This window comes from Cyprinus carpio, chromosome B13 (assembly GCF_018340385.1).
Source record: "Cyprinus carpio isolate SPL01 chromosome B13, ASM1834038v1, whole genome shotgun sequence".
Taxonomy (NCBI): Eukaryota; Metazoa; Chordata; class Actinopteri; order Cypriniformes; family Cyprinidae; genus Cyprinus; species Cyprinus carpio.
In genome coordinates this window covers 27062250-27087542 of record NC_056609.1, presented here as the reverse complement: position 1 = coordinate 27087542, position 25293 = coordinate 27062250, and the positions used below count along the sequence as shown (strand labels likewise).

Genomic DNA, 25293 nt, shown 5'->3' with positions numbered 1-25293 from the left:
GAAAACATGAATTATGGAAGCAACATTTAGTAAAGCTGGAAAATAAGGAATAATATTATGAAGGCTTGGCAGAAACAATGGGATGAAGGGAATAGAGGATGTCATTTATACAATTTTAAACAAGAAGTATAGGGAGAATGAAATCAACAGGAAGAGATACAAGAGAAAATGATTATTTCAAGGTTGAGGTTATACTGGGTTAAATAAAAGCATCCATCAGGTATGTGTGAGTGTGGACTGGAAGAAGAATCAGCGGAACATGTGATTATTCAATGTGTCAAATACGAAATTCAAAGGATAAAATTAAAAGATGAATTAAAGAAATATGGAGTGAACATAATAAATCTTAAAAATCTATTTAAAGTTGGAGATCGGATAAATAAAGCTTTGACACAAACATAAAACACAAACAGAATACAAAGAAAAATATGCATACAAAATTTGTTCTAAGCACAAAGAAAGAGTGGGGTCAGTGTTATCAATTATAAATCTAGTCAAATCTTTTCAAAATATTTTAATATAATAGCAATGCCTCATATTACAAAAACAACAATTCAAATTAGACAAATTCAAAGAAAATTATTTACTGGGTAATACCTATGTATAATTTTAAAAGGTACTTCCTTGACTTTGTTTACCAATAGGTATTTGTTTGGCAAGGTCCAGATGGCCTTTAACTAATATGTTCCAATAAATTACACAGTTTGGAGAAGAAACAATATCTTTCTGAAGTAAGGAACGAACAGTTTTGTTAACATTCATATTTCTATAAGTAACATTTCTATGAGTAACATGCCTTCTTGATTTAATAATTCACTAACTCTTATCATGCCTGCTGCAAACCAATTTAAAAAAAAAAAACGACCTATTTTTATATAATATATTGTAATTGTTCCAAAATAAGGTACCTATGGGGAGAAAAGTTATGTTTATCTAATAGAAACCAAGCCAGCAACATTTGTTTATGAAAGCAGGATAAGCGTAAAGGAATTTTGTAACTGCAAATCAAGAGAAATCTAAGACCACCTAATCTGGAAAAAAACAAAATTAGGTATAAAATTCCATAAAGAATTTGGAATTTAGAGTGAAATGTCTGATCCAGTTAAGAATTTTCTAGAACCCGCCCTCCCCCACCGGGTGACGTCATTGGGTTTCGGTTCAGTAGAAAAACAAGCTGCACACGAGCCACTTCACGCTGAAGAATCCAACCGCTCGCGAGAAAACGACGACGTTTGCAGTAGATAGGCGCTGATTGCTCACAAAAAGGTTTTGTTTCGATAATTTGCCCTCAATTTTGACGTTATTTTGGAACAAACATACATTTGTTCGACAGTTGTTGAATTTCAGACAGTTTCTGTTTTGAATTCGCTCGAGGAGTATCGAGTGATACAACGCGGTTTCCTCAGAGTCGGTTATCTGGTGGATCAAGTCCATTTTGACGGTAAGTTACAGTTAAATGCTGTTTATAGCTAATGTTTATATATTCAATGTTGTTTTAAGTAAGCATTTTAACGTTGTTATATAAGTTACTTACAATCCTCGCTAGATTAGCAACATTAATCTAACGTTAATTAGCGATACTAACAAAATACAGGAAGGCGAACAACACTTCCATTAGTCATACAGACAGAATAGATTTATTACTCTGTGGACGGTGACATTAGGATTTTGTTACAGTGATGTTATGGTAACGATGGTTATTTATTGTAGTGTTTCCTGCGGAATGTTCTAGATCCGAGTCTGTTGTGTAATTTCGACAGGAGGGGCGGGCCTTTGTTACAAAACGTCACCTGACCTACTTTTGGTTCCAGAACGTTCTCCTTTATTGTCGCCCATTACTGCCATCTTTAGTGTTGTTATTGTAATTTTTCATTTAAAATACGTCTCCTATTATTAATTTAAAAGAAAGTAAATCTTCAAACAATAAATTAATGTCCATATAAAAAAAATAAAAAATAAACTTTCACAAATATATCAACATACTCGGTGTATTCATCATTCATCAGTACCTTAAGACAATTGTTTTGTAATACAAATTATCTCAAATGTTGATTAAATACACAAATATTTATATAAAAAATGTACAAAGTTGAATAAATTTCCAAAACCGAAATCTGAACTTTGGTTAAAGCCAGTATCAAAAATCTGACATGTTTAGAATTTTGTTTTAATTTTTTATTTTTTTATATATATAACTCCATTAAGCAGGAATTAGTCAACAGCCAAGAAAAAAAATGACAGTGGTTTTAGGAATAAAAATGTTTTATATATATATATATATATATATATATATATATATATATATATATATATATATATATATATATATATGTGTATATGTATATATACACACAAGACCTGCAGTATATAGATATTAAATAATCAAATCTCTTGATTGATTAAACTGTTAGTTCACAAGTAATGTCGGATGCTTTGTGCTTGAAGGTTTGATCATGAAGAAGGAGGCCAGCCCTGGGCATCTCAGTGAGGGTGTGAAGCTCATCTTTGATCAGAAGGCTCCATCCGGTCGCAGGTCCTCTCGCTCCAGCAGCAGCAGCAGCAGTGACAGCTCGTTCTCCAGCAGCAGGGGGAGCCGCTCCTCCCGCAGGTCACGGAGCTCATCACGGAGCTCATCCTCCGACAGCAGCTCTTCCTCAAGCTCTCGCTCACGTTCCCGCTCCCATCCACGCTGCTCAGGCCGCTCACGCTGCCGTCACAGGCACCATTCTCCACCTCGCCGCTACCGGGCTCGCTCCCGCTCTTACAGCCCTTCTCCTGAGCGTTCCTCCCACCGCAGGCGCTACTATCGCCGCAGTCGCTCTCCATCCCCCTACAGCTACTCTAGACGCTACAGGCGTTCTCCATCCCGATCCCGCTCTCGCAGTCGCTCCCCGGTCTACTGGAGGGGAAGCAGGTTTGTGGGGAGGTACCGGTGCCGTTTCTCCCGCTCACCCAGGAGCTCCAGAGATTACAGAAGCCGGTCTCGCAGCCGTGAACGCTCTGCGGTCCGCCTCAGCCTTGAGGGTAAGATCAGTTTCACTTTAATTATGCTACATGAAAGACAAAAGGAGATGTGTGTGTATATATATATATATATATAAATATATATGTTAATGGTGACCACATCCCCCAAAAAAAACAAAATCATTACCACACACGCAAATAATCACAACATCCCCCACACATATGTTAATGGTGACCACAGCTGTTAATAATCACAATTTCAGTTTGTTCCACGCATCTCAGGGTATCATTTAGCTATAGAAGATTTTTAATAAACTGCATGAGTAGTATGGATTACTTTTTATGGATTGATGCTTTATTTCTGTCATCTTTGCACTTCTTGTGTTCTGTGCAAAAAAATAACAGAAATACATTTTTTCTCACTAGATTTTATGATTGTAAGTTACAAAAAAAACCTCTTCTTTCTCAGATTTTGATGCTTGTAAGTAAAAAAGTTATTTGCAGGAGTTGTAATAAGAAAATTTGATAAACTACAAAAAAAGGAAAGTTTAAAAGAATTTAAATGTAATTTTACAAATAGATTTATATTATTTAACAATGTAATTATTTAAAATATTTAGTGCATGCAACTTAAATTACAACAATATGAATTATCTTTATTTTTAACCAATACATAATTGTTGTAATTATATATTTATCTATTAATATATTTTCTAATAAAATAAGATGCATATTGTAGTTCTTCTGAATGCTTTCTAAATGACTTAAATACTTTTTTTTTTTTATTGTTATTAATATTATTGGGTGACTAGTTGATAATGCTGACTATGAAGGTAAATGACAGAATTTTAATCTAAACTTTGAAATCTTCCACAGAGAAGAAGTATCTGTTAAATGTGGCCAAAGCAAATGCTGCCAGGATTCTGGGAGTGCAGAACTTAGAGCTGCCAGCTAGCCTGAAGGAGCAGGAGGAGGAGGAGAAGAGGAGATCTTCATCAGATAAAGAGGAAAGGGTGAGCGCAGAACGGGGACCACAGAAGACACCAGCACAGGTGAGCCTCACACACATGCATACAGACGTGCCACTAACACACACGCAGTATTAGATTGACTTCTGTAATGTTGCATGAACGTCCTGAGTGTTTGACATTTGACAATTATATCTGTGATCTCGGGACATTGACTAATCCGTTGAAACACGTCTATTTAAAATGTGATTGCGCGCTGTACTTACCCAACCTGGGTCACCATGTAATCTGTCTCCTCAGACGTGAATGATTTTACCTGATGGATTTAATGGAATGATGAACAGCACTTGTCCGGATTAGGTAATGGTACATGTTATGTGTGTAGTAGAAATAACTGTATCAAGGAGTGTCATTTAGCGTGTGTGTGTGTGTGTGAGAGAGAATGAGCACATGGCTATTATTCCTCTCACTGTATTGAGGAGTGGCATTTAGCTTCAATTGCTTTGTTTTTTTTTTTTGTATCATTTCTGTTCCTGTAGAGCTGAAACTCCTCCACCCTTTGGACAAAGAGGGAGAGAGGGGGAGGTCACATGACTTGAATGACACCAGCTTTAAGTCTTATGTGCACAACTGGGAAGGTTAAGTAATTGTGTACGATGTCAGTGGTAGCCTTGTGTCGAACAAAAACAGATCACATGCATTTGTGTGATTCACATCACACTCAACACTGAGCCACCACACAACAGCACATATGCGGAAAAGTTTGGGGTCAGTAGAATTTCAGGGTTTTTTTAAAAAAAAAAATTACAAAATCAATACTTTCAGCAAGCATGCATTGAAAATAACTATTGTAACTATAAAAGTTATTATTAATAATAAAAATAAATGCTGTTGTTTTGAACTCTCTATTTAAATAATCCTAAAAAAAAAATCACGGTTTCCACAAAAATATTAAGCAGCACACTGTTTTCAAAACTGATCAGAAATGTTTCTTGAGCAGCAAATCAGCACACTAGAATGATTTCTGAAGGATCCTGTGACACTGAAGACTGGAGTAATGATGCATAAATAAATTAAAATGTAAAATTTAACTAGAAATTGTCATCGTTTTTATTTTTAATTTATTTATCAAATAAACAAAAAAATTAAACTATAATATACTATTCAAAAACTTTATAAAAAATAAAAATATAATAAACAAAAAAAATAAAATCATACATAAAACCGACCATTAAATTATAACAGGCAGTGTCTCTTTACATCTGTTAGAACTACAAAAATGACTTCTGTTTGCTGATGGTTGAACTGGGTTGCATTGTCATTTACCAGAGTCTTCCTCTATTCATCGTGTGTGAAGACCAGAGAGAGCTCGCTCTACAGTGACTGATGGGGTTTGGAAAAAATATAGTCTCATCAATTAGTCTTTGTTTGTTTGTTTGCTTTTTGGGGGGCTTTGTTCATACAAGCAGCAAATCTTTTTTTTTTTTTTTTTTGCATTTAATTATTTTGGGCCATTTCAGAGCTGTTTAGTATGGAAGCCTGTTTCTGCCGCATAATTAAAAGTAAATAAAGGTAATTTTGACTTGTTCACAATTGTTTTTACCTGACAATTCAAAATTACAAGATGCAAACGAACAATATTGATATCTTGCAAAATCACATTACTTTGAAATCTAGTTAAAATGTAATTTTTTTTTTTTAGACACTGCATTTCCATTTATTTTTTTATTTTTTTTTTTTTTGGGTTCTCATTTGGATTCATTCATATAAAGTGTAAACCATTGCAGACACTGCATATGCATAAATTTGTAAATAGCAACACCTCAGGAGTTGATTTAAAAAAAAGACTAGACATTTGAAAAACAAATTGGAAATATGTTACAGTGTGAACAAAGCCTTTTTAATTTTTGCTTGTAAAAGAACTGCTTTTTGTACTATCAGTAGTAAATGAGTATAACCCAAATGGTGTTTTTGATGTCAGACTGATTCAAAGAGCAGCACTGGCATTACACAGGTCAGAGTCCCTTCAATTCGCCTCTTTTGCATTTCTTAAACACTGAACTGAGGGCATCCTCACTTAGAAATGAAAATCATGTGGTACTGAAGTTTCTAGGTTTACATCAAACAAACAGCGATTTCATTATCCTATTCCCCTTTTCTCTGTCTTTAGGTAAACGTTGTTGCCAATGATGATGGTGAGGCAGGGGCTTCTCCGACGTCTCCCAAGAGAAATCCAATTAACTTCAGCATTAACGTAAGTTCATTAAAGCTTATTCACATATAATGACTGTACCAGTATATTGAAATATTAAAGTTGATTTTACCCTTTTATATTGACAGAATACCATCGTCAGACCATCAAACAGCCCAACCGTCCATGACAGTAAGGTAACATCAAGAGCCGACAGCGTAGCAGACAGGAAGCCATATGGACAGTGGGTCCCCATCAGCAGATCTTCTTCTAAAAAATAAACACTGAGATTCAACAGTGACGTAAAAAGAGTGTATATAGTGTAAATAGTTTGTGTAGTGATCACTTAGGGTAGGGTGGGTGGTTAGGGGACACCTGAATTCATCATAAATGTTTTCTTTCAGATATAAAGTGGGTTTTGTGGAAGAAGGCAAGAGGATGTCAGACAGGTGGGAAATGTAGTGTACATTGTGTTTTTTTTGTGTGTGTTGTACAGTGTATGTTTCTAAATAAAAATGCAAAAAAAAAAAAAAAAATCCGGTGTACTTTTTTTTTTTTTTTTTTTTTTTTTTTTTTTTTTTCCAGAAATTGTACAATTTTAAATTCTTAAGGTGATGATCTTTAGTTGAAACTTTAAAAAAAACTAACCGGAATCCTCCTGAAGTTTACAGTGATGAAGATGCATTTCACCAGAAAATAAACCAGTAGATTAATATCACCTACAGAATTTGTAGAATTACTTTTTTCCTTTTGCATAAAGTTGTTTGATAATTAGTTAAAATCTTTTATGGTAAGCAATAAGGCTATGTGAGTTAATGGCACAAAACTTGCCAAGAACGTGTCAGAGCCATATTTACACCCACACATGTACACAATTTATAAAGACATGGAGGATGTATATACATTTGATTCTGGGATGAAATGTGACCTGTACACGTTTTTAGTGAAATTAAATCTAAAGCTATTCAGCTATTTCTCTGAATTAAAGAAAAATATTTAATTTGATCATTTTAAACAAGTATTTTTTATTAAAAACATAATGTTTGCAGAATGACGAGGGGGTTTGCTGGACGAGAATCCATGAGAACACCCTGCTCTTCATGTTCAGGACTCTGGGTGGCGCTGTTGCACTGTGCACAGTAGTTGTTGAGTCTGGCGCATATCAAAACACAAGCTTTCCAAGGAAAATATTTTACAGTAGTTATTACAAACCCGATTAACCTTCCATAATCGCTGTTGATATCAGAGTAACTGATCGGTAGCCAATAATGATAGCTACACATGCATAACAGAAGGACTATTCTCTCTCAAATAGTTAACCCTGGTCAAACACAGGTAATTGGTTTACGTTTCAAAATTTTACTGTTGTTCTTAAAAAAAAAAAAAAAAAAAAACATTAAGTAGACAAAAACTTTATAAAACAGTTTTGAAAGTCGTGATATAGCACCTTTATACACAGTGCCATTCTAAAGACTACATCAATTCCCCACAGCCTCATTTTCAACGGTGTTAAATCCAATATGGCGTCTAACCTGATTAATTTCTATTAGCATCATTCCACACTGCACTTTTGGCACTGCAGTGGAGTGTCAACGCTGTAAAGATGCAGGTGCTAATCCTGCATTTAAATTGCATGTGTGAAAATGCACCTTTACCTGGGGGCAAAGCAGGGTTTAGACTGATGATAACCTGGAGTGAACAGTCCTCTAGAGTTGTACATCCCAACACAACAGCAACTTTTGACAAAATGAAAACAGTCACCGCTTGGTGACACTAGTAGCACAGAAAACAGTGGCCTCTTGTTTTTATTCTTAAACTGACAAATCAAGTCATTCAATCAAAATGTCATTCACTGGCACGAATGGAGCAGCATTTGATGTGCGCCGACATGTTGTCTCGAGACTGAGCAATAGTCCTTCTCTACATAATGAGCTGGAATCTTTTCTCGCTTATTCCCACCCGCACGATTCCCTCAGGTGATTGGTGGTTTTAATTAATGATTTTAGTCTGATAAATGATTGTGTAATAAGACTTCTGTACATGATCCACTAGTTGTATTCAGCATGAAGGCTGGTTTGGCACGGGCGCAAGTCAAAGTTTGTTTCTCCCCCGCCGTCTCTCTATGTGTGTTTTAAGCCTATATTTGAAGAACTTGTGCCAAAACGCCTGTGTTGTGCTGCTCTTTTCAACATGTTCGCTCTTGACTCCACCTGGCACAGAAGAGCTGATGATTTTTGTGCAATTGTCATAGCTTGGAAGAAAAATGGAGAATTGGAAATATCACACCTTTTATCTAGTGCCTAAAGAGAAGCATCAACAATGTGTTGATGATAGAGGTTACACATTAGCCCACCTACAAGTCTCTTCTGTAGCTGTGACCAGTTTATATGATCATGACTGTTTACTCTCCACCCTTAATGAAGAGAATCTAAAATATTTCATAAACTCGCTGCCGGGGATTATGTGACATTTGTTTGTGCACGAATAAAGCGAAATCAGTGTTGTGCAACTCACCGCAGAATCTGATGAAGCTTGTTGTGGAGAACAGGAAGAGACATTATCGTTCTGAAGAATCTGTGTCTTTTGTTTTTGCTGCTTGTTGATAAGATCGGAATGAAGCATCTCTCAGACATTCACTATTACACGGCGTTCCACAGGTGTCTAGCCTATATATATGCAAATAACAGAAAACAGACCGCTTGGGAATAGTTGAATCTTTGCAAGAAGATTTAGGGCCATTTGGGAACCATTTAGAGTCAACATAAAAGTGCATTTAACTTTTTAAATGCATTTCACCAAACACAATTAACCAAAACAACTTATCCTCAACTAAACATTACATCTCTCTCAATCAACCACCTGAATTCATTCTGATGAATAAAATACCTTACCTAAACAATCAAATCCCAATCATTTCAGTCATTTCATTTTTTTTTCTTCAAACGCCGTTTCGCTGGAAAACACATTGTAGCACAGATGTAAAGTGTTTTGTGAACTCATTTCAGACTGAATACATTAGTTTTAAACTAAAATAGGCCTAAAATTTAGAGATGCACATATATCTTTTTCTTTGGCCAATATTAGAAATTGTTTTGAATTCATTGTACTGGTTTGTACTGGATATATAATTGAACGTGCACTATTTTAACATTTAGATTATCTTCTAAATATCATCTAACACAGTTTGTGGTCGGTAAGATTTTTTATTTTTGTCGGTAAGATTTTGTTTTGTTTTGTGTCTTATGCTCACCAAGAGCTGCATTTGTTCAATAATACAGTAACGACAGTAATATTATAAAATATTATTACAATTTAAAATAACTATTGTCTATTAAAAATTTGACGCAAAGCTGAATTTTCAGCATCATTACTCCAGTATTCAGAATCATATGATCCTTTAGAAATCAATATGCTGATTTGCTGCTCAATAAGCATTTGATATTGAAAATAGTTGCTAAAATCTTTCTGTGGAAACATTTTTAGGATTCTTTGATGAATGGAGATAAAAAACAACATTTATTTAAAATCAAAACCTTTTGTAAGATTATAAATGTCTGTTCAGTCACTTTTCATCAGTTGAATGCATCCTTACTGGATAAAAATATTAATTTCTTTACTGACCCCAAACATCTGAACATGTGTTATAAATCCATATATAGGCTAATAGTGAATTTAAAAACACTTCAATAACACTCTTAAAATGATATTGTCATATCCATAAGGTTTTTGTCTTTTATGAGTAATTTTATTTTTTAGTATTTTATTTTTAATTATTGTGACATAATACAATTTCAGTATCAGCCGTTTATTGGTTATTCAGCCATAACTTGAAATTAAGTGTCGCTGGATATCGGTATTGCTAGGTTGACAACTATTTAGTTAGTGCTAACTACAGTGCTTACTGCATTTACATTTATGCATTTAACAAACACTTTTATCCAAAGTGACTTACAGTGCATTCAGGCTATACATTTTTTTTTTTTTTTTTAACAGTATGTGTGTTCCCTGGGAATTTAACCCACAACCTTTTGTGCTGCTAACACAATGCTTCGAAGGCATTATAGGAAGACCTTTATGACATTTTATAGTGTGATGTATTTCTTCTATGTATTACAATCCCCAATATGATGTGTTTCTGAGTGATAAGGTATGGAGGGTGAGAACTGATTGAATCAGGAATTGATTGGCTTATGCAAAGTGTCTCTTGTCAATGAGGTCTGCAGTACCTTACGATCAAACAGACTGATCAGTGTGTTGATAGCACCACAGTGTTTGTGGGAATCACATCTACAGTCTACAAATGGCTTATTTATAGCTGTCAATGTATATTAGACTGTCATAGAAGAAAGTATTTTAACATCAAACCAATTACACACTTTAACATCAAACTTAATCAGATTTTCAAAGCAGAATTGGCATTTGCCAGATGATGTAATCTAGGATAAGGTTTATTCACCTCAGTACTGTCAGCTGTGCCGATGATCCTACAGCTGTTCCTGATCACAGATCAGATGTCCCGGCCTCAGGGATGGATACGGTCATTTTGGATATGGATCACTTTATAAGAGATGCACTAATATCAAAGGTGCGCGTGCACGCACGCACACACACACACACACTTTCAGATCAAGGTCTGTATCTCTTTTCTATTCACACATGTTCTGCTATTCCTCACTTCATGCTGATGTGCACTTGCAGTTTGCCAAAGGGAAACACCACAGGCCTCTGGAAGTCTGGAAAGCCCTGGCAAAGCCACAGAGGAATCCTGATGAACACAGAGAAATAAAGTTGGGGGAAAAAAGTGTATAAAGATGCAGATAAAGAAAGCCATTGTTCGCCACACACAAGATGCCTTTGAGTTTGAGAAAATGGTACATGTTAGCCCTCACAGGCAAACGGTATTTGATGTTTAATTCGCTTTCTGTGATGCCACAGATGCCAGGCGGTTATTTGTCCTCATCACATGAGTGTAATCTCACGGTGCCTATGCCCGGATTCTCTCTCAAAACATCTATCTCTATCACAGAAGTCTGCATATGAAACTCATTCAATAGGCTATCCATTGAGCACAGACAGGTCTGAAAACTACTGAAATAATTGCATCTGTCTCATCTGCATTTCGCTTAAAAGAATCATTTGATTTATGCTTTTATGAAACTGGAATGGCACTATAAAAGAAGTGCAACCAAGAAGGACTATGCAGTCTATAATACCTGGAGAATTACAGAGCGGGAATTTGTGAACCAATCACGTGAGCTGTAAAGGTAATATGACTAGTAGTCTCAAACCTACAGAGAATAGTCTCAAACCTACAGAGCCCGCAATACTTATGTTAGACATTGCAAAGTTTATTGGGAGAATGCAATACGTTTGAGAGAAAAGCAATACTTTCGTGAGAAAATGCAAAGTTTCCCAGGAGATCGCAATACTTTTGTGAGAGAATGCAAAGCTTTTTGATAGAATGCAGTACTTTTGCAAAAGAATGCAAAGTTTCACTGGAGAATGCAACAGCTTACTTTTGCAAGAGAATGCAAAGTTTATTTGGAGAATGCAATACTTTTCTGAAAGAATGGAAAGTTTCCCAGGAGAATGTTTCCCAGGAGAATACTTTTGCAAAAGAACACAAAGTTTCTCGGGAGATCACAATACTTTTGCAAAAGAATGCAAAGTTTCTCGGGACAACGCAATACTTATGTGAGAGAATGGAACGTTTCTTGGGAGATCACAATACTTTTGCAAAAGAACTCAAAGTTTCTCGGGAGATCGCAATACTTTTACAAAAGAATGCAATGCATCTCGGGAGATCGCAATACTTTTACAAAAGAATGCAAAGTTTTGCAGGAGAATGCAATACTTTTGCAAGAGATCACAAAGTTTATTGGGAGAATGCAATACCTTTCGCAAAAGAATGCAAAGTTTTTTGGGAGATCGCAATACTTTTGTGAGAGAATGCAAAGCTTTTTGAGAGAATGCAGTACTTTTGCAAAAGAATGTAAAGTTTCACTGGAGAATGCAATAGCTTACTTTTGCAAGAGAATGCAAAGTTTATTGGGAGAATGCAATACTTTTCTGAAAGAATGGAAAGTTTCCCAGGAGAATGCAATACTTTTACAAAAGAACACAAAGTTTCTCGGGAGAACGCAATACTTTTGCAAAGGAATGCAAAGTTTCTCGGGAGAATGCAATACTTATGTCAAGTCACCTTTATTTATATAGCGCTTTAAACAAAAAGATTGCGTCAAAGCATCTGAACAACATTAATTAGGAAAACAGTGTGTCAATAATGCAAAATGACAGTTAAAGGCAGTTCATCATTGAATTCAGTGATGTCATCATGCAGCTCAGTTCAATTTAAATTGTATCTGTGCAATAATTAGCAATCAAGTCAAATTTGCATTTGCAATCATTTAAAATCTATACGACGCTGTAAATGAAGTGTCCCCAACTAAGCAAAGCCAGAGGCGACAGCGGCAAGGAACCAAAACTCCATCTGTGACAGAATGGAGAAAAAACCTTGGGAGAAACCAGGCTCAGTCGGGGGGCCAGTTCTCCTCTGATCAGACTAAACCAGCAATTCAATTCCAGGCTGCAGCAAAGTCAGATTGTGCAGAAGAATCATCTGTTTCCTGTGTTCTTGTCCCGGTGGTCGTCTGAGACAAGGTCTTTACAGGGGATCTGTCTCTGGTGCTCTAGTTGTCCTGGTCTCCGCTGTCTTTCAGGGCTGTAGAGGTCCTTTCTAGGTGCTAATCCACCATCTGGGCTGGATACATACTGGATCCGGGTGACCGCAGTGACCCTCTGACTTGGATACAGACTGGATCTGGTGGCTATGGTGACCTCGGAATAAGAGAGAAACAGACTAATATTAGCGTAGATGCCATTCTTCTAGTGATGTAGCAAGTACATCGGGTGTTATGGGAAGTGTTCCCGGTTCCGGTTTACCTAAATAATGCAGCCTAAAAATCCTTTAACAGATTTGGATATTAGAAGCAAATTAGTGTGTTATGTGTAAGCCAGGTTAAAGAGATGGGTCTTTAATCTTAATTTAAACTGCAAGCGTGTGTCTGCCTCCCGAATAATGTTAGGTAGGTTATTCCAGAATTTGGGCGCTAAATAGGAAAAGGATCTGCCGCCCGCAGTTGACTTTGATATTCTAGGTATTATCAAATTGCCAGAGTTTTGAGAACAGAGCGGACATGGAGGACTATAATGTAACAAGAGCTCGTTCAAATACTGAGGTGCTAAACCATTCAGGGCTTTATAAGTAATAAGCAAGATTTTAAAATCTATATGATGTTTGATAGGGAGCCAGTGCAGTGTTGACAGAACCGGGCTAATATGATCATACTTCCTGGTTCTAGTAAGAACTAGCTGCTGCATTTTGGACTAACTGGAGTTTGTTTACAAAGCGTGCAGAACAACCACCCAATAAAGCATTACAATAATCTAACCTTGAGGTCATAAACGCATGGATTAACATTTCTGCATTTGACATTGAGAGCATAGGCCGTAATTTAGATATATTTTTGAGATGGAAAAATGCGGTTTTACAAATGCTAGAAACGTGGCTTTCTAAGGAAAGGTTGCTATCAAATAGCACACCTAGGTTCCTAACTGATGACGAAGAATTGACAGAGCAGCCATCAAGTTTTAGACAGCGTTCTAGGTCATTACATGCAGAGCTTTTAGGTCCTATAATTAACACCTCTGTTTTTTTCGAATTTAGCAGAGAGAATGGAACGTTTTCCAGGAGAACGCAATACTTTTGTGAGAAAATGGAACGTTTCTCGGGAGATCGCAATACTTTTGCAAAAGAACACAAAGTTTCTTGGGAGATTGCAATACTTTCACAAAGAATGCAAAGTTTTACAGGAGAATGCAATACTTTTGCAAGAGATCACAAAGTTTACTGGGAGAATACAATACCTTTCGCAAAAGAACGCAAAGTTTTGCAGGAGACTGCAACACTTTTGCAAGAGATCATGAAGTTTATTGGGAGAATGCAATACCTTTCGCAAAAGAATTCAAAGTTTCTTGGGAGGTTGCAATACTTTTGCAAAAGAACACAAAGTTTCTCAGGAGATCACAATACTTTTGCAAAAGAATGCAAAGTTTCATGGTAGATTGCAATACTTTTACAAAAGAACGCAAAGTTTCTCGGGAGATTGCAATCCTTTTACAAAAGAACGCAAAGTTTTGCAGGAGAATGCAAAACTTTTGCAAGAGATCGCAAAGTTTATTGGCAGAATGCAATACCTTTTGCAAAAGAATGCAAAGTTTCTTGGGAGATCGCAATACTTTTACAAAGGAACGCAAAGTTTTGCGGGAGAATGCAATACTTTTGCAAGAGATCATGAAGTTTATTGGGAGAATGCAATACCTTTCACAAAAGAACGCAAATTTTCTTGGGAGATCGCAATACTTTTGCAAAAGAATGCAAAGTTTTTCGGGAGAATGCAATACTTTAGCGAGAGAATGCAAAGTTACTCAGAAGATCACAATATTTTTGCAAGAGAATGCAAAGTTTCTCGAGAGAACACAATACTTATGCAAAAGAACGCAAAGTTTTTCAGGAGATCATAATACTTTTGCAAAGTTTTTTCAGAAGAAAGCAAAACTTTTGCAAGAGAAACTTTTCTGAGAGAACTATATATTATTAGGTATAACGCAATACTTTTGCACAAGAACACAAAGTTTCTTAGGAAAATGCAATACTTTTGTGAGAGAATGCAACATTTCTTAGGAGACCTCAATACTTTGGGGGAATGCAATATTTTTGCGAGAGAACACAAAGTTTCTCAGGAGAACGCATTATTTTTTGCAAAAGAACGCAAAGTTTTGCAGGAGAATGCAATACTTTTGCAAGAGATCACAAAGTTTATGGGAGAATGCAATACTTTTTGCAAAAGAATGCAAAGTTTTTCAGAAGATCACAATACCTTTGCAAGAGAATGCAAAGTTTCTCGAGAGAAGACGATACTTTTGCAAACGAACACAAAGTTTTACAGGAGATCATAATCCTTTTGCAAAGTTTCTCAGAAGAAAGCAATACTTTTGCAAGAGAAACTTTTCTGAGAGAACGCAATACTTCTTAAGTATAACGCAATACTTTTGCACAAGAACACAAAGTTTCTCCGAAAAATGCAATACTTTTCTGAGATAATGCAACAATCCTTAGGAGACCTCAATACTTTGGGGGGAATGTAATATTTTTGAGAGAGAACACAAAGTTTCTTAGGAGAGCAATATCTTTTTGAGAGAATAAAAAGTTTCCCAGGAGAATGCAATACTTTTGCTAGAGAATGCAATGTTTCATGACGAGAATGCAGTACTTAAGCAAGAGAATGCAAAGATTCTCTGGAAAACAATACTTTCATTAGGAGTATGCAGCGTTTCTTAGAAGAACAATACTTCTGCGGGCACATAATACTTTTGCAAGAGAAAGCAAAGTTTCTAATGAGAACAATACTTCTGCAAGAAAACAGAGTTTCTTGGGTGAACATAATATTTTTGGAGAGGATACAAATGTTTCGCAAGTGAGTGCAAAGTCTCTCAAGATAACGCAATACTTTTGCAAGCGAATGAAAATGTTTTCAACACTGATAAGATAATAATAAATGTGTATTGAGCAGCAAATCAGAATATTAGAATGATTTCTGAAAGATAATTAGGATTACATTTTCAAAACAGGTTTTAGCTAAATCAAAACAGTTCTTTTAATTGTAATCATTTTTCACAATAATACTGTTTTTGATCAAACAAATGCAGCCTTGATGAGCAGAAGACACTTTTTTCAAAAACATACAAAATCTTACTGATGCAATACATTTAAACAGTAGTGCATCTTCATAAATATTGCATATCACAGATATTGTATAAGCAGTATGCTAAATATACGTGTTTCTAATTATATTTGGCTTCATATCCAAGATAAGCAAACAGAGAGACAGAAAAGCCTAAGGTTAAGCAACACAATTCTTCATGAATACTCATCTGCTATACAGATCAAGAAGTCCTTCTAGTGATTTAAATAGCCAATGGGATCATAAGCAGGCACCAGTCAGACATGACAGATGTTTGTCACTCTGAGGTAACCAGTAAAAACACTCCAGCAGTGTTTCATTCATGACTGTGGCTCTAGTGGATTGTGGCGCGTGGATTTGAGGAGAAACTGTTGAATGGCATTCTTCAGCTCTCAATGGAGGCATTATTTCTCCATATTTGAAAAAAGGGCTTTATGTGAAGTCAAAGTTTCCCAATGAGCAGCTCAGATATCAAAGGGTTTGATTTGTGTGGCCCCCTCTGTCTAATCACCCGCAGCCAATACTGCCACTGAGAACAAAAGCAGGAAATCATAAACACCGCATGGCTCTAATTCTCAACACACCGAGCTTTGAAAGCAGCCGCCCAAAGCCAATTACCCCTGCTCCCCCCACCAGGATAATTCATAACATATTCATTTATGCAGATGCTAGAGATCTCTGATACACGTTCAGTCCTATACAGGCCTCTATACTGTAGAAGCTTGTTTCTAGAATGGGATTTTCTTGCAGTTCTGATAAAACAGGTCAGAAATGTGAGAGATATACTAAAAAATAAAAAAAAAAAAAACAGAACAAGAATTGAAAAAAAAAGAAAAATTGCAGGTGCCTTTTTAATTTTGTATTTTGTGGTGGCAACAAGAGACAGAATTGCGAGAGGTAAACAGAATTCAGAGTAAAACGGCAGAATTCCAAAAAAAAGAACAAACTATTTTCTATTTATATCTGTAGAATTGTGAGACAGTCTGCATTGTGGGATAAAAACTCACAATTAACTTTATTAAAATTGTACTTTTATTATTTTTTATTGCATGGCGGAAATGGGCTTCTGTAGTCCTTTTAGAAGATGATATTAGCTTGTAGATTTATACAGGGTCTCGTTTATGAGGTCTTTTGCACATCTGATGAACTATTTTGTTTAGATTATTTACATTTATGCATTTGGCAGACACTTTTAATCAAAGCAACTTACACTGCACTCAAGATATACATTTCCCTGGAAATCGAACCCATGATATGGGCGTAGCCACAGGAATGCTCAAACAGCAGAATAAATCATACTAGAAAGTGCAGCAAATTTTTTTACAGGAAAAGACGAATTGTGGGAGTCTGGGAAGATTTCTGATTCACTTTGAAGTTGGTTCAGGTCACAAGCCTTTTCTCTTTACTCCTGATGCTTGAGGGCAATGAGGCCTGACAGCAGACGATGGAGATAACACATTAATTGAGTCTTTTGACACTTTGATGTTGCAGGAGTCTTCATGCAAAAGATAAATGATCACATTGAGTTCTCACACTCACTGATACAGTCGCTTAATCATGCATCATCTTCTCAATATATGCTATAAAAAGGTGGTACATGTGCCCATTACACCTCAGGTGTTCAGTTATATTCCAGCAATGCTGAATAAAACTGTCTGGAGTCAATTACTTTCAATTCATACATAGCCGACACATGAATGTGCTCATTTTTAACACAAATTTCCACCTGTAAAATTCACAGTAGAATTAGCCAACATAACTATTTCAGAAAGATGATGTCACAGTGTTTTTTTGTTTTCTGGTATTACTTGTAAGCTATTATAGTATTTCTTAATACTATAAAATGTAAGCTTTTACATTTTCTGTTTTCAATTTAGGTAATAATTACATTTTTAGTAATAGTGTTTTTATGTGCTTTAGTTTTGTTTTATTAGTGTTTTTAGTATTATTTATTTATTTGCATTTATCTATATTGCTTAAATTTTTGTTTCACTTACATAGTAATTTGAGTATCTTAATCATTTCTAATTTCATGTTTTTCCATCTACTTCAACATTTCAGTTAATTTAATGCTACTAGTCATTTCTTTGTTATTATTTGTGAAATGTATTTGTCAGTACCACACCATTACAGTTTACAGTATTTTTTTTTTTTTATTTAAGCTTTATTTCCATTATTAAAAACAGTTTTTAATAGTTTTGGTGAACATTAAAAACAGCGGGATGGCGAAGTACCTATGGTAAGTATCTGAACTCTAATGCCTTCAAGTCTACTTAAATAAACTATTGTCTACTATTACTACTAACTAAATAACATACAGTATATACTGTATACTGCCAAGTACTGTGATTACAACTGTAACCAATAAGTTAAACTGTGAGGCATTGTTTCATCACTAGATACCATCTTGGAAATAATTTTTTATTTTTATTTTAAATTTGATTTTGCATTTAACAACAACAAAACACTTTCCAGTCACATCTGTTAACAAACCAGAATCAACAATTCACCAATGCTGTGGAATAATCTTGCTTCGACTACATCATGAGGCACCATGAAGTCTTCTGTTTTTCATATCAGTTTTTTTTTTTATTAAAGTTGATATCAACTGCTGAGGAAATACACAGTAATTTACACAGTAAAACATTGACACTGCAGGCAAATATTTTTGCCTGAAATAAAAAGATTAAATTTGTAAGGAATAAAATGATAATAATTCACAAGACCATGACAGAGAAGAAGAATCTCAAAGTATTCGTACATGATTTCCGGTTGCTTGGCGAATGGGGGGGATCCATAGTAACAGTCTCCATAGTTACACGGCTGTTCCTCTCTCCAGGTTCTGTTTGATCTCTGCAGTGTATTTGCCGTAGAAACGTTCAGCCTTCTTGTTGAATTTAGCATTTCTTTCGTTGATATAATCGATGTCAGCATCATCGTTGTAGGCCCTGCGTCGACTGTATTTTGAGCGCTTTTCAATCCTAAACACACAAGGAGATATTTATGGAGATTACACATGCAAGAAAGAATGTTTAATTCAAGAAATAAAACACAGTAAAACCTAGTTTTCCACTAAATGAAAAAAAAAAAAAAAATTTTGCAACCAAAATAAAGTAGATTAAAGCTATATTTATTTTTTATAGAATTTATTTTTATTTAATTTTATTTAAATAAAAAACAAAGCTAATACAATGACAAACTAAAAAAAAATATTGAAACTAAAATTAAAAATATAAAAGTTATTTCAAATAATTCATAAATATGATAAATGACACTTAAATGACACTGACTTTAGGAAACTTAATGGTCAAAAACAGCTCATTAAAATCATCCCATCACTGAAAACACTGCCAGCAAAATCATCACGCAAACACCGCACATCAGCTATATAACCCAGCTGTACTCCTCGGCCATTCATTTCCCAGTTTGATGCTTCAACAGACAATGTCAGTTTTCAAAGTCCTCAAAGAGACTCACATGCCCCCCACATACACACAGACGGTTCTTCAAAAATCTTCAAAGCGTGTTTGTGCGTCACGATCTGGCAGCCGTAGCCCTGTCTAATGTCTCTCAGAAGCTAAAAGCAGCTCCTCCAAAATAGAAGAATGCCGTCTCGCGCATAAACAAACCCTCGCCGGCGCACACATCCATGTGCGACAGGCACGCAACGGCACAAACACATCTGGAGCGAGGAACAAACACAGGAGGCCATGCTCTCAGAGCGCTCTAAAATTGGCTGCAACATCACATTCAAAAGAGCCGCTCTCTGCACGAACTCTGATGGAGAGACGCTGAGGCGTGCTCACCAGGTGATTCTGCAGAGTGTAAGATCTGAAATCTAACAGATTCCCTGCAGCGTGCCATGAACACAAACACAGATCCTTACTGTTTCTCCACGCCGTCCACCATGCGGTCGATGCTCTCCTTAGACGGGACGTGAGTGCCGTGAATCAAACTGTTGGAGGTGGGGTGGAAATCTTCTCCACTAGGAGCAAAAGAGACACGTGCAAATCATCAGGGTTTCATTTCTTTATCATTACACAAGTAGAACAGCAATAAAATTGGACGTTTGCACTTCATTTAGGCTTTATTTCTTATCATAATCCTAAAAATACTGATTTGTGAAGCAAATAGTTTTTCCTGTTACAGCACTTTGTTATTTTTCTAGCAGCAATTTTACACAATCACAGAAAATATCTTAAAAGCTCAAAAGCTTGTTGTTAACATTTGTTACTATTGTTGTTTCTATTTCAAATTAATGGTGTTTTTTTTTTTTTTTTTTCTATTTATCAGAGAATCCTGAAAAAAAAGTATCAAGGTTTCCACAAATATTTTCAAAATTGATAATAATATGAAATGTTTCTGAATGAATTTGAATTTAAATTGAAACAGCAAGCAGGATGCAGAATTCCTGTTCTAATGTGAATTTTGAATGAACTTCATCTGTCATTTTAAACCTTTAAAGCTTGAAGTTTAAGTAAAAAAAAGTATTATTTTTTTTTTTTTTTTTTTTGAGTGGGAAGCTTTATATGTCTTACAGACTGATGGATAAATTTTGTTACATTTTGTGTATTTTATGTACACTATTGTTCCAAATTTTAGGTTCAGTAGGATTTTAATTCATTTAAGTCATTAATACTTTTATTCATCAAGGATGAATTAGATGAATTTGATCAAAAGTCACAAAAGAATTTCAAATAAATGCTGTTCTTTTGAACTTTCTATTCTTCAAAGAATCCCGAAAAAATAAAAAATTAAAAATAAAACAAAAAAACTAAACAGCTCAAAACATTTAAAAATATAAAACAATAATAAAAATTTCTCGAGCAGCAAATCAGCATATTAGAATGATTTCTGAAGATCATGTGACACTGAAGACTGCAGTAATGATGCTGAAAATTCAGTTTTGATTACAGGTATAAATGATAGATTAAGTTATTTTAAATTATAATAATATTTCACAATATTACAGTTTTTTCAAAGAAATGTAGCCTTGGTAAACAAGAGATTTTTTTTTTTCATTTTAAAGATCACAAACTTTGTAACCGAAAACCTGTACAAGAAAAAAAAACTAGGAAATGAAACGAACGCTTGTTTTACACAATATTTGTTCAAACATCGTCTCAGATTCAAAAATTATCACTGGGGACCAAAACTAGTCTCTATTTTAATTTTCCCCTTGAATATCTATCTTCACTAGGAATGTTATAATCGCCATTTATACTCTCTATCAGACAGAAAATCTTCATATGACAGAATAAGTCATTGCTCAGGCAGGAACTACTGTTAGTGGCTGTTTCCATTATCAACCCATAGTCTTGTATTAAAAACAGCCAGCTCTTTCTGAAGTAGAATGATTATAAATAAAGTCTCACCACTCCTCTCTCTGTTTCTCATAGTTGTCCATATCTGGCTTGATCTGCTTCGTCAGTCTCTGGTACTGTCTCAGCTGGGCCTCAGCGTACACAAAAAAAAAAAAAAAAAAAAAAAAAAAAAAAAAAAAAAAAAAAAATAACACACACACACACACACACACACAGATGAATACAAACACACATCCAGCTGTGGGGGTCTGAGAGGGGGAAAGGGCTCTTCTGATAATAATTACCAGAACCAATGATAACCAGGCGTGAAACACAAGCTCTGCATGTTTTCATTTTCACATGTTTAGCATCACACATGGCAGCCACATTCCCTCTCACTCTCAGCCAATCAGCGAGGCTCCTCATTAACCTGACAAGCATTTCATACCTGAGAATCCTGGATCTGGGTTTTTCTTCTTTTTCTTTCTCTCCCATCTCTCTGCATCTTCAGCGCTGATCTCAAGGAGCTTTACACGGTCGTAGTCCTCACCTTGCTCCGCACACTCCTGACAAACAAACACAACTAACAGCTTTACAGACTCGTCCTCACACGCCACATTATCAGAGTGCTTGACTGATACGGGCCTTTTAATGATACTGGCACATAGAGAGCAGAGAGGACAAATGACAGCAAATACACTACAGTTTAAAGGGCTGGGCTCAGTAAGGTTTTTTAATTCAAATTAATACTTTTATTAAGCAAAAATGCAATAAATTGATCAAAAGCGACAGACATTTATAATTTTAGAAATAGTAACTATTTCAAATAAATGCTGTTCTTTTGAGCTTTCTATTTATCAAAGAATCCTGAAAAAAAAAGGTTTCCAAAAATACAAGCAGCACGACTGTTTTAATAACAAATAATGCTGAAAACTCAGCTTTGCATCACAGGAATAAATTACATTGTAAAATATATTCAAATATAAAACAGTTGTTCTAGCTGACGACTTCTGACACCAAACATTTGAACAGTTGTGTATGTACAGAAAAAAACTAAACAAATGTAAACATATTATCTCTCATTTCACTCAAAATTCACTTACTCAGATTCAAAAGTTTTTTAACTGGTTTGCATGTGTGTTGCAACTTGTTTTTTGATACTTGAAATGACCAGACAATCAAAAAACATCTACTTTAGGATCTTTGGGGACTGGATTTAGATTCTTTACATAGTTCAACATAACTATAATATCAGAAAGTGCTTACAGATTATTATTTTTTTGGCTCAGATAGAGCATATCATTTATCAGCTTGTTCATCTTAAAACATCAGAAAACATGTAGATCTAATACAAAACAGGACTTTTAAAAACTTTGTCTTAACCAGCTTTGTGAGTCTGGTCACTATGTGTGACCATTCACAAGCAGCACGTAGTGTTTGTGTCATCATTATTTTTGCAACTCTGTACCTTCTTCTTTTGGTCCACCATGAGTTCATACTCCAGACGGGCTTTCTTGGCCTCCCAGTTTGACGGCAGCTTCAGCCTCTTGTCCTCCTCCACCACCTCCTGATGATTCAGCTTACGAGCCTCATTCTATCAACAGAACGCAATAAGATTTCATACACATATTAATAGAGCAGATTCTGTTGTGCTGTGTGTCAATGGCTTGCAATGTCATGTTTAAGTCTACACCAGCTACACTAAAGCTCCTTTCACATGACGTACGTCAAGAATTCAACACATGGCTCACTACAAGTGTCATGTCTTCCTCTTAAGGCTAGACACTACAGGGGACTAGGGTAAAGCAACACAGCCCAAAATCTCAAATCTGAGCAGTGTACGACTAATAATAGTAAAAAATGTCTGCAAATGTCTTTGAGGGAGATGAGATGGATGATCTCAAGGGGCAATCCTTTTAATAAATTAAAAAAAACAATGGTTTGCTTGTACAGTCTTGTCTTAAAATCCAAACACGAGTGGCCACAGGAGATGAATGTTGCTACCAGGTGGAAAAGCTGATCTCATCTTACCATTCGTGATACATCCTCATTTTCCCACTGATATGTCCTGGCCAGGTTTTCTAAATCACCTGAAATGTCTGGGCTTTGGCTCTGTTTTCCTATTGTTTTCATTTTTGCTGAAGGTAATGACTTAAGAGTAATCTGACCAATAGCATGCTTCATTGTACATAACCAACCAATGGTGGTGATTGTGGGAGAGTGGGATCTACAGAGTACAGTGAAAGCAATGTAAATACAAATGCATATAATATATGAGGACCGTAGAGAGCATGTCCATATGAAAACAAAGCCAAAACCAGGACATCTGGACAAATCACATCGCTTAGAATATATGTTAATATCAGGACATTAATAAACTGGGTATTAGTTTCAGTAAATGTGACCCTGGAGCACAGAACCAGTCATAAGGGTCAATGTTTTCAAGCTTTCCATTGATGTATGGTTTGTTAGGATTGGACAATATCTGGCTGAGATACAACTATTTGAAACTATTTGAAAATCTGGAATCTGAGGGTGCAAAAAATCTAAATATTGAGAAAATCGCCTTTAAAGTCGTCCAAATGAAGTTCTTAGCAATGCATATTACTAATAAAAAAATAAGTTTAGATATATTTACATTAGGAAATGTACAAAATATCCTCATGGAACATGATCTTTACTTAATATCCTAATGATTTTTGGCATAAAAGAAAAGTGGATAATTTTGACCCGTACAATGTACTTTTGGCTATTGCTACAAATATACCTGTGCAACCTTAGACTGGTTTTGTGCTCCAGGGTCACAAACAGTCTGGGCTTATGGGTTCCACTGATGTGAGGTAAACTTCGCCGTAGTTACCCTCTTGAAATGAAGCTCTCTGAACTTCCTGAGTCTCTCTTCTCTCTTCTGAGCTGCTGGAGTCTCTGTGGATTCCTCTTCAGTGCTGGGAGCAACAACCTGCACAGCGAATGTACCGCATACAAGACTTAATAATGTCCTTTCAGTGATAGCTAAAACATAATCAGTACACTGAAATCTCGCATGCTACCTTTAGCAAACCAAATCAACAACATTACTCACACAGAGACTGATGTTAGCATCTTTAGCTAGGACTATAAGAACAGCGTTCTGAAAATCGACACGCTTAAACGAGTATGTTAACGATTGCTTATCAAAAATAATATACAATATATAAACAATAAAGACACATGTTAGGGTAAATCTTAAAGAATGTTGAACTGGTGTTTTTGTTTACCTCTGCGCTAGACGCCATTGCTTCTTTCAAAGAGGAAGTGCGTCACGCATTTCAGTTCGACTGAGAGCTAATGACCTAATATGTAGTTCCGCTTTCTTAAGACAGCAAATAATAATAACTAGCAATAATAAACATGTGATTAAAAAAAAACAGTTTTTAATGATTCCGTTGATGAGTTCTAGTTTGCTTTCATCTGCTTATCAATATTTCTGTTTAATTATATTATTAACTCTTTGTTTTTCAATTTATTATTAAATTATATATATATATATAATATATATATATATATATATATATAATATATATATATATATATATAATACACACATATTACACACACACAACATGCACACACACGCAAATTGTTATTATATGTATTAATAAAATTACATATATAATTGTATTTATTTAATTTATTCATTTATTTTGCTTGTCTGCCCTTTTGTTTGTGTGTGGGCCACGTTTTTCCTCTTTGTGAAATTTTCTGTAGATACTCTTTAATGCTGTCCTGAAAATGTTATAATTTCTGTTTTTAATAATAATAATAATAATAATAATAATAATAATAATAATAATAATAATAATAATAATGAAAAAAGTAAATAAAAAAGTTTAAAAAGAAGACGAAAATAAAACAGGTATACAGTTTTGAATAAAGTATACTAATAACCCTCTTATATGTTTTTTTATTTTATTTATATATTGATATAATAATTCTTGCTGACCTGGTGAATGAAGTTGCAGTGGTTCAAACACGATGGCTCTCCTCTCACCTCATCTGCTATGTGTCATTAACATGAACCCTGC

The 25293-nt window shown here is 35.2% G+C and overlaps 2 protein-coding genes across 6 annotated transcripts; one reads left to right on the top strand and one right to left on the bottom strand.

Moving 5' to 3' along the window:
* Window positions 1-1145: 1145 nt before the first annotated feature.
* LOC109083292 (arginine/serine-rich protein 1-like) lies at window positions 1146-6659 on the top strand. Of its 5 annotated transcripts, none has more exons than XR_006156338.1 (5): window positions 1146-1441; window positions 2446-3024; window positions 3841-4016; window positions 4233-4292; window positions 6103-6186. XR_006156338.1 is itself a non-coding variant. In XM_042737499.1 (5 exons), exons 2-5 carry the CDS (start codon window positions 2454-2456, stop codon window positions 6402-6404), a joined length of 963 nt encoding a protein of 320 aa, XP_042593433.1. In that variant the 5' UTR covers window positions 1146-1441; window positions 2446-2453; the 3' UTR covers window positions 6405-6659. The 5 variants fall into 5 exon arrangements, 1 of the variants encoding a protein (XP_042593433.1); XR_006156337.1 differs by lacking the exon at window positions 6103-6186 and adding an exon at window positions 4472-4721; XM_042737499.1 differs by lacking the exon at window positions 4233-4292 and adding an exon at window positions 6273-6659.
* Window positions 6660-18684: 12025 nt separating this feature from the next.
* Window positions 18685-24584, bottom strand: LOC109078563 (pre-mRNA-splicing factor syf2-like). The gene is made up of 7 exons (XM_042737498.1): window positions 24487-24584; window positions 24090-24188; window positions 22698-22823; window positions 21677-21795; window positions 21302-21391; window positions 19813-19911; window positions 18685-18907 (listed from the first exon to the last, which is right to left on the bottom strand). Exons 1-7 carry the CDS (start codon window positions 24502-24504, stop codon window positions 18742-18744), a joined length of 717 nt encoding a protein of 238 aa, XP_042593432.1. The 5' UTR covers window positions 24505-24584; the 3' UTR covers window positions 18685-18741.
* Window positions 24585-25293: the final 709 nt, after the last annotated feature.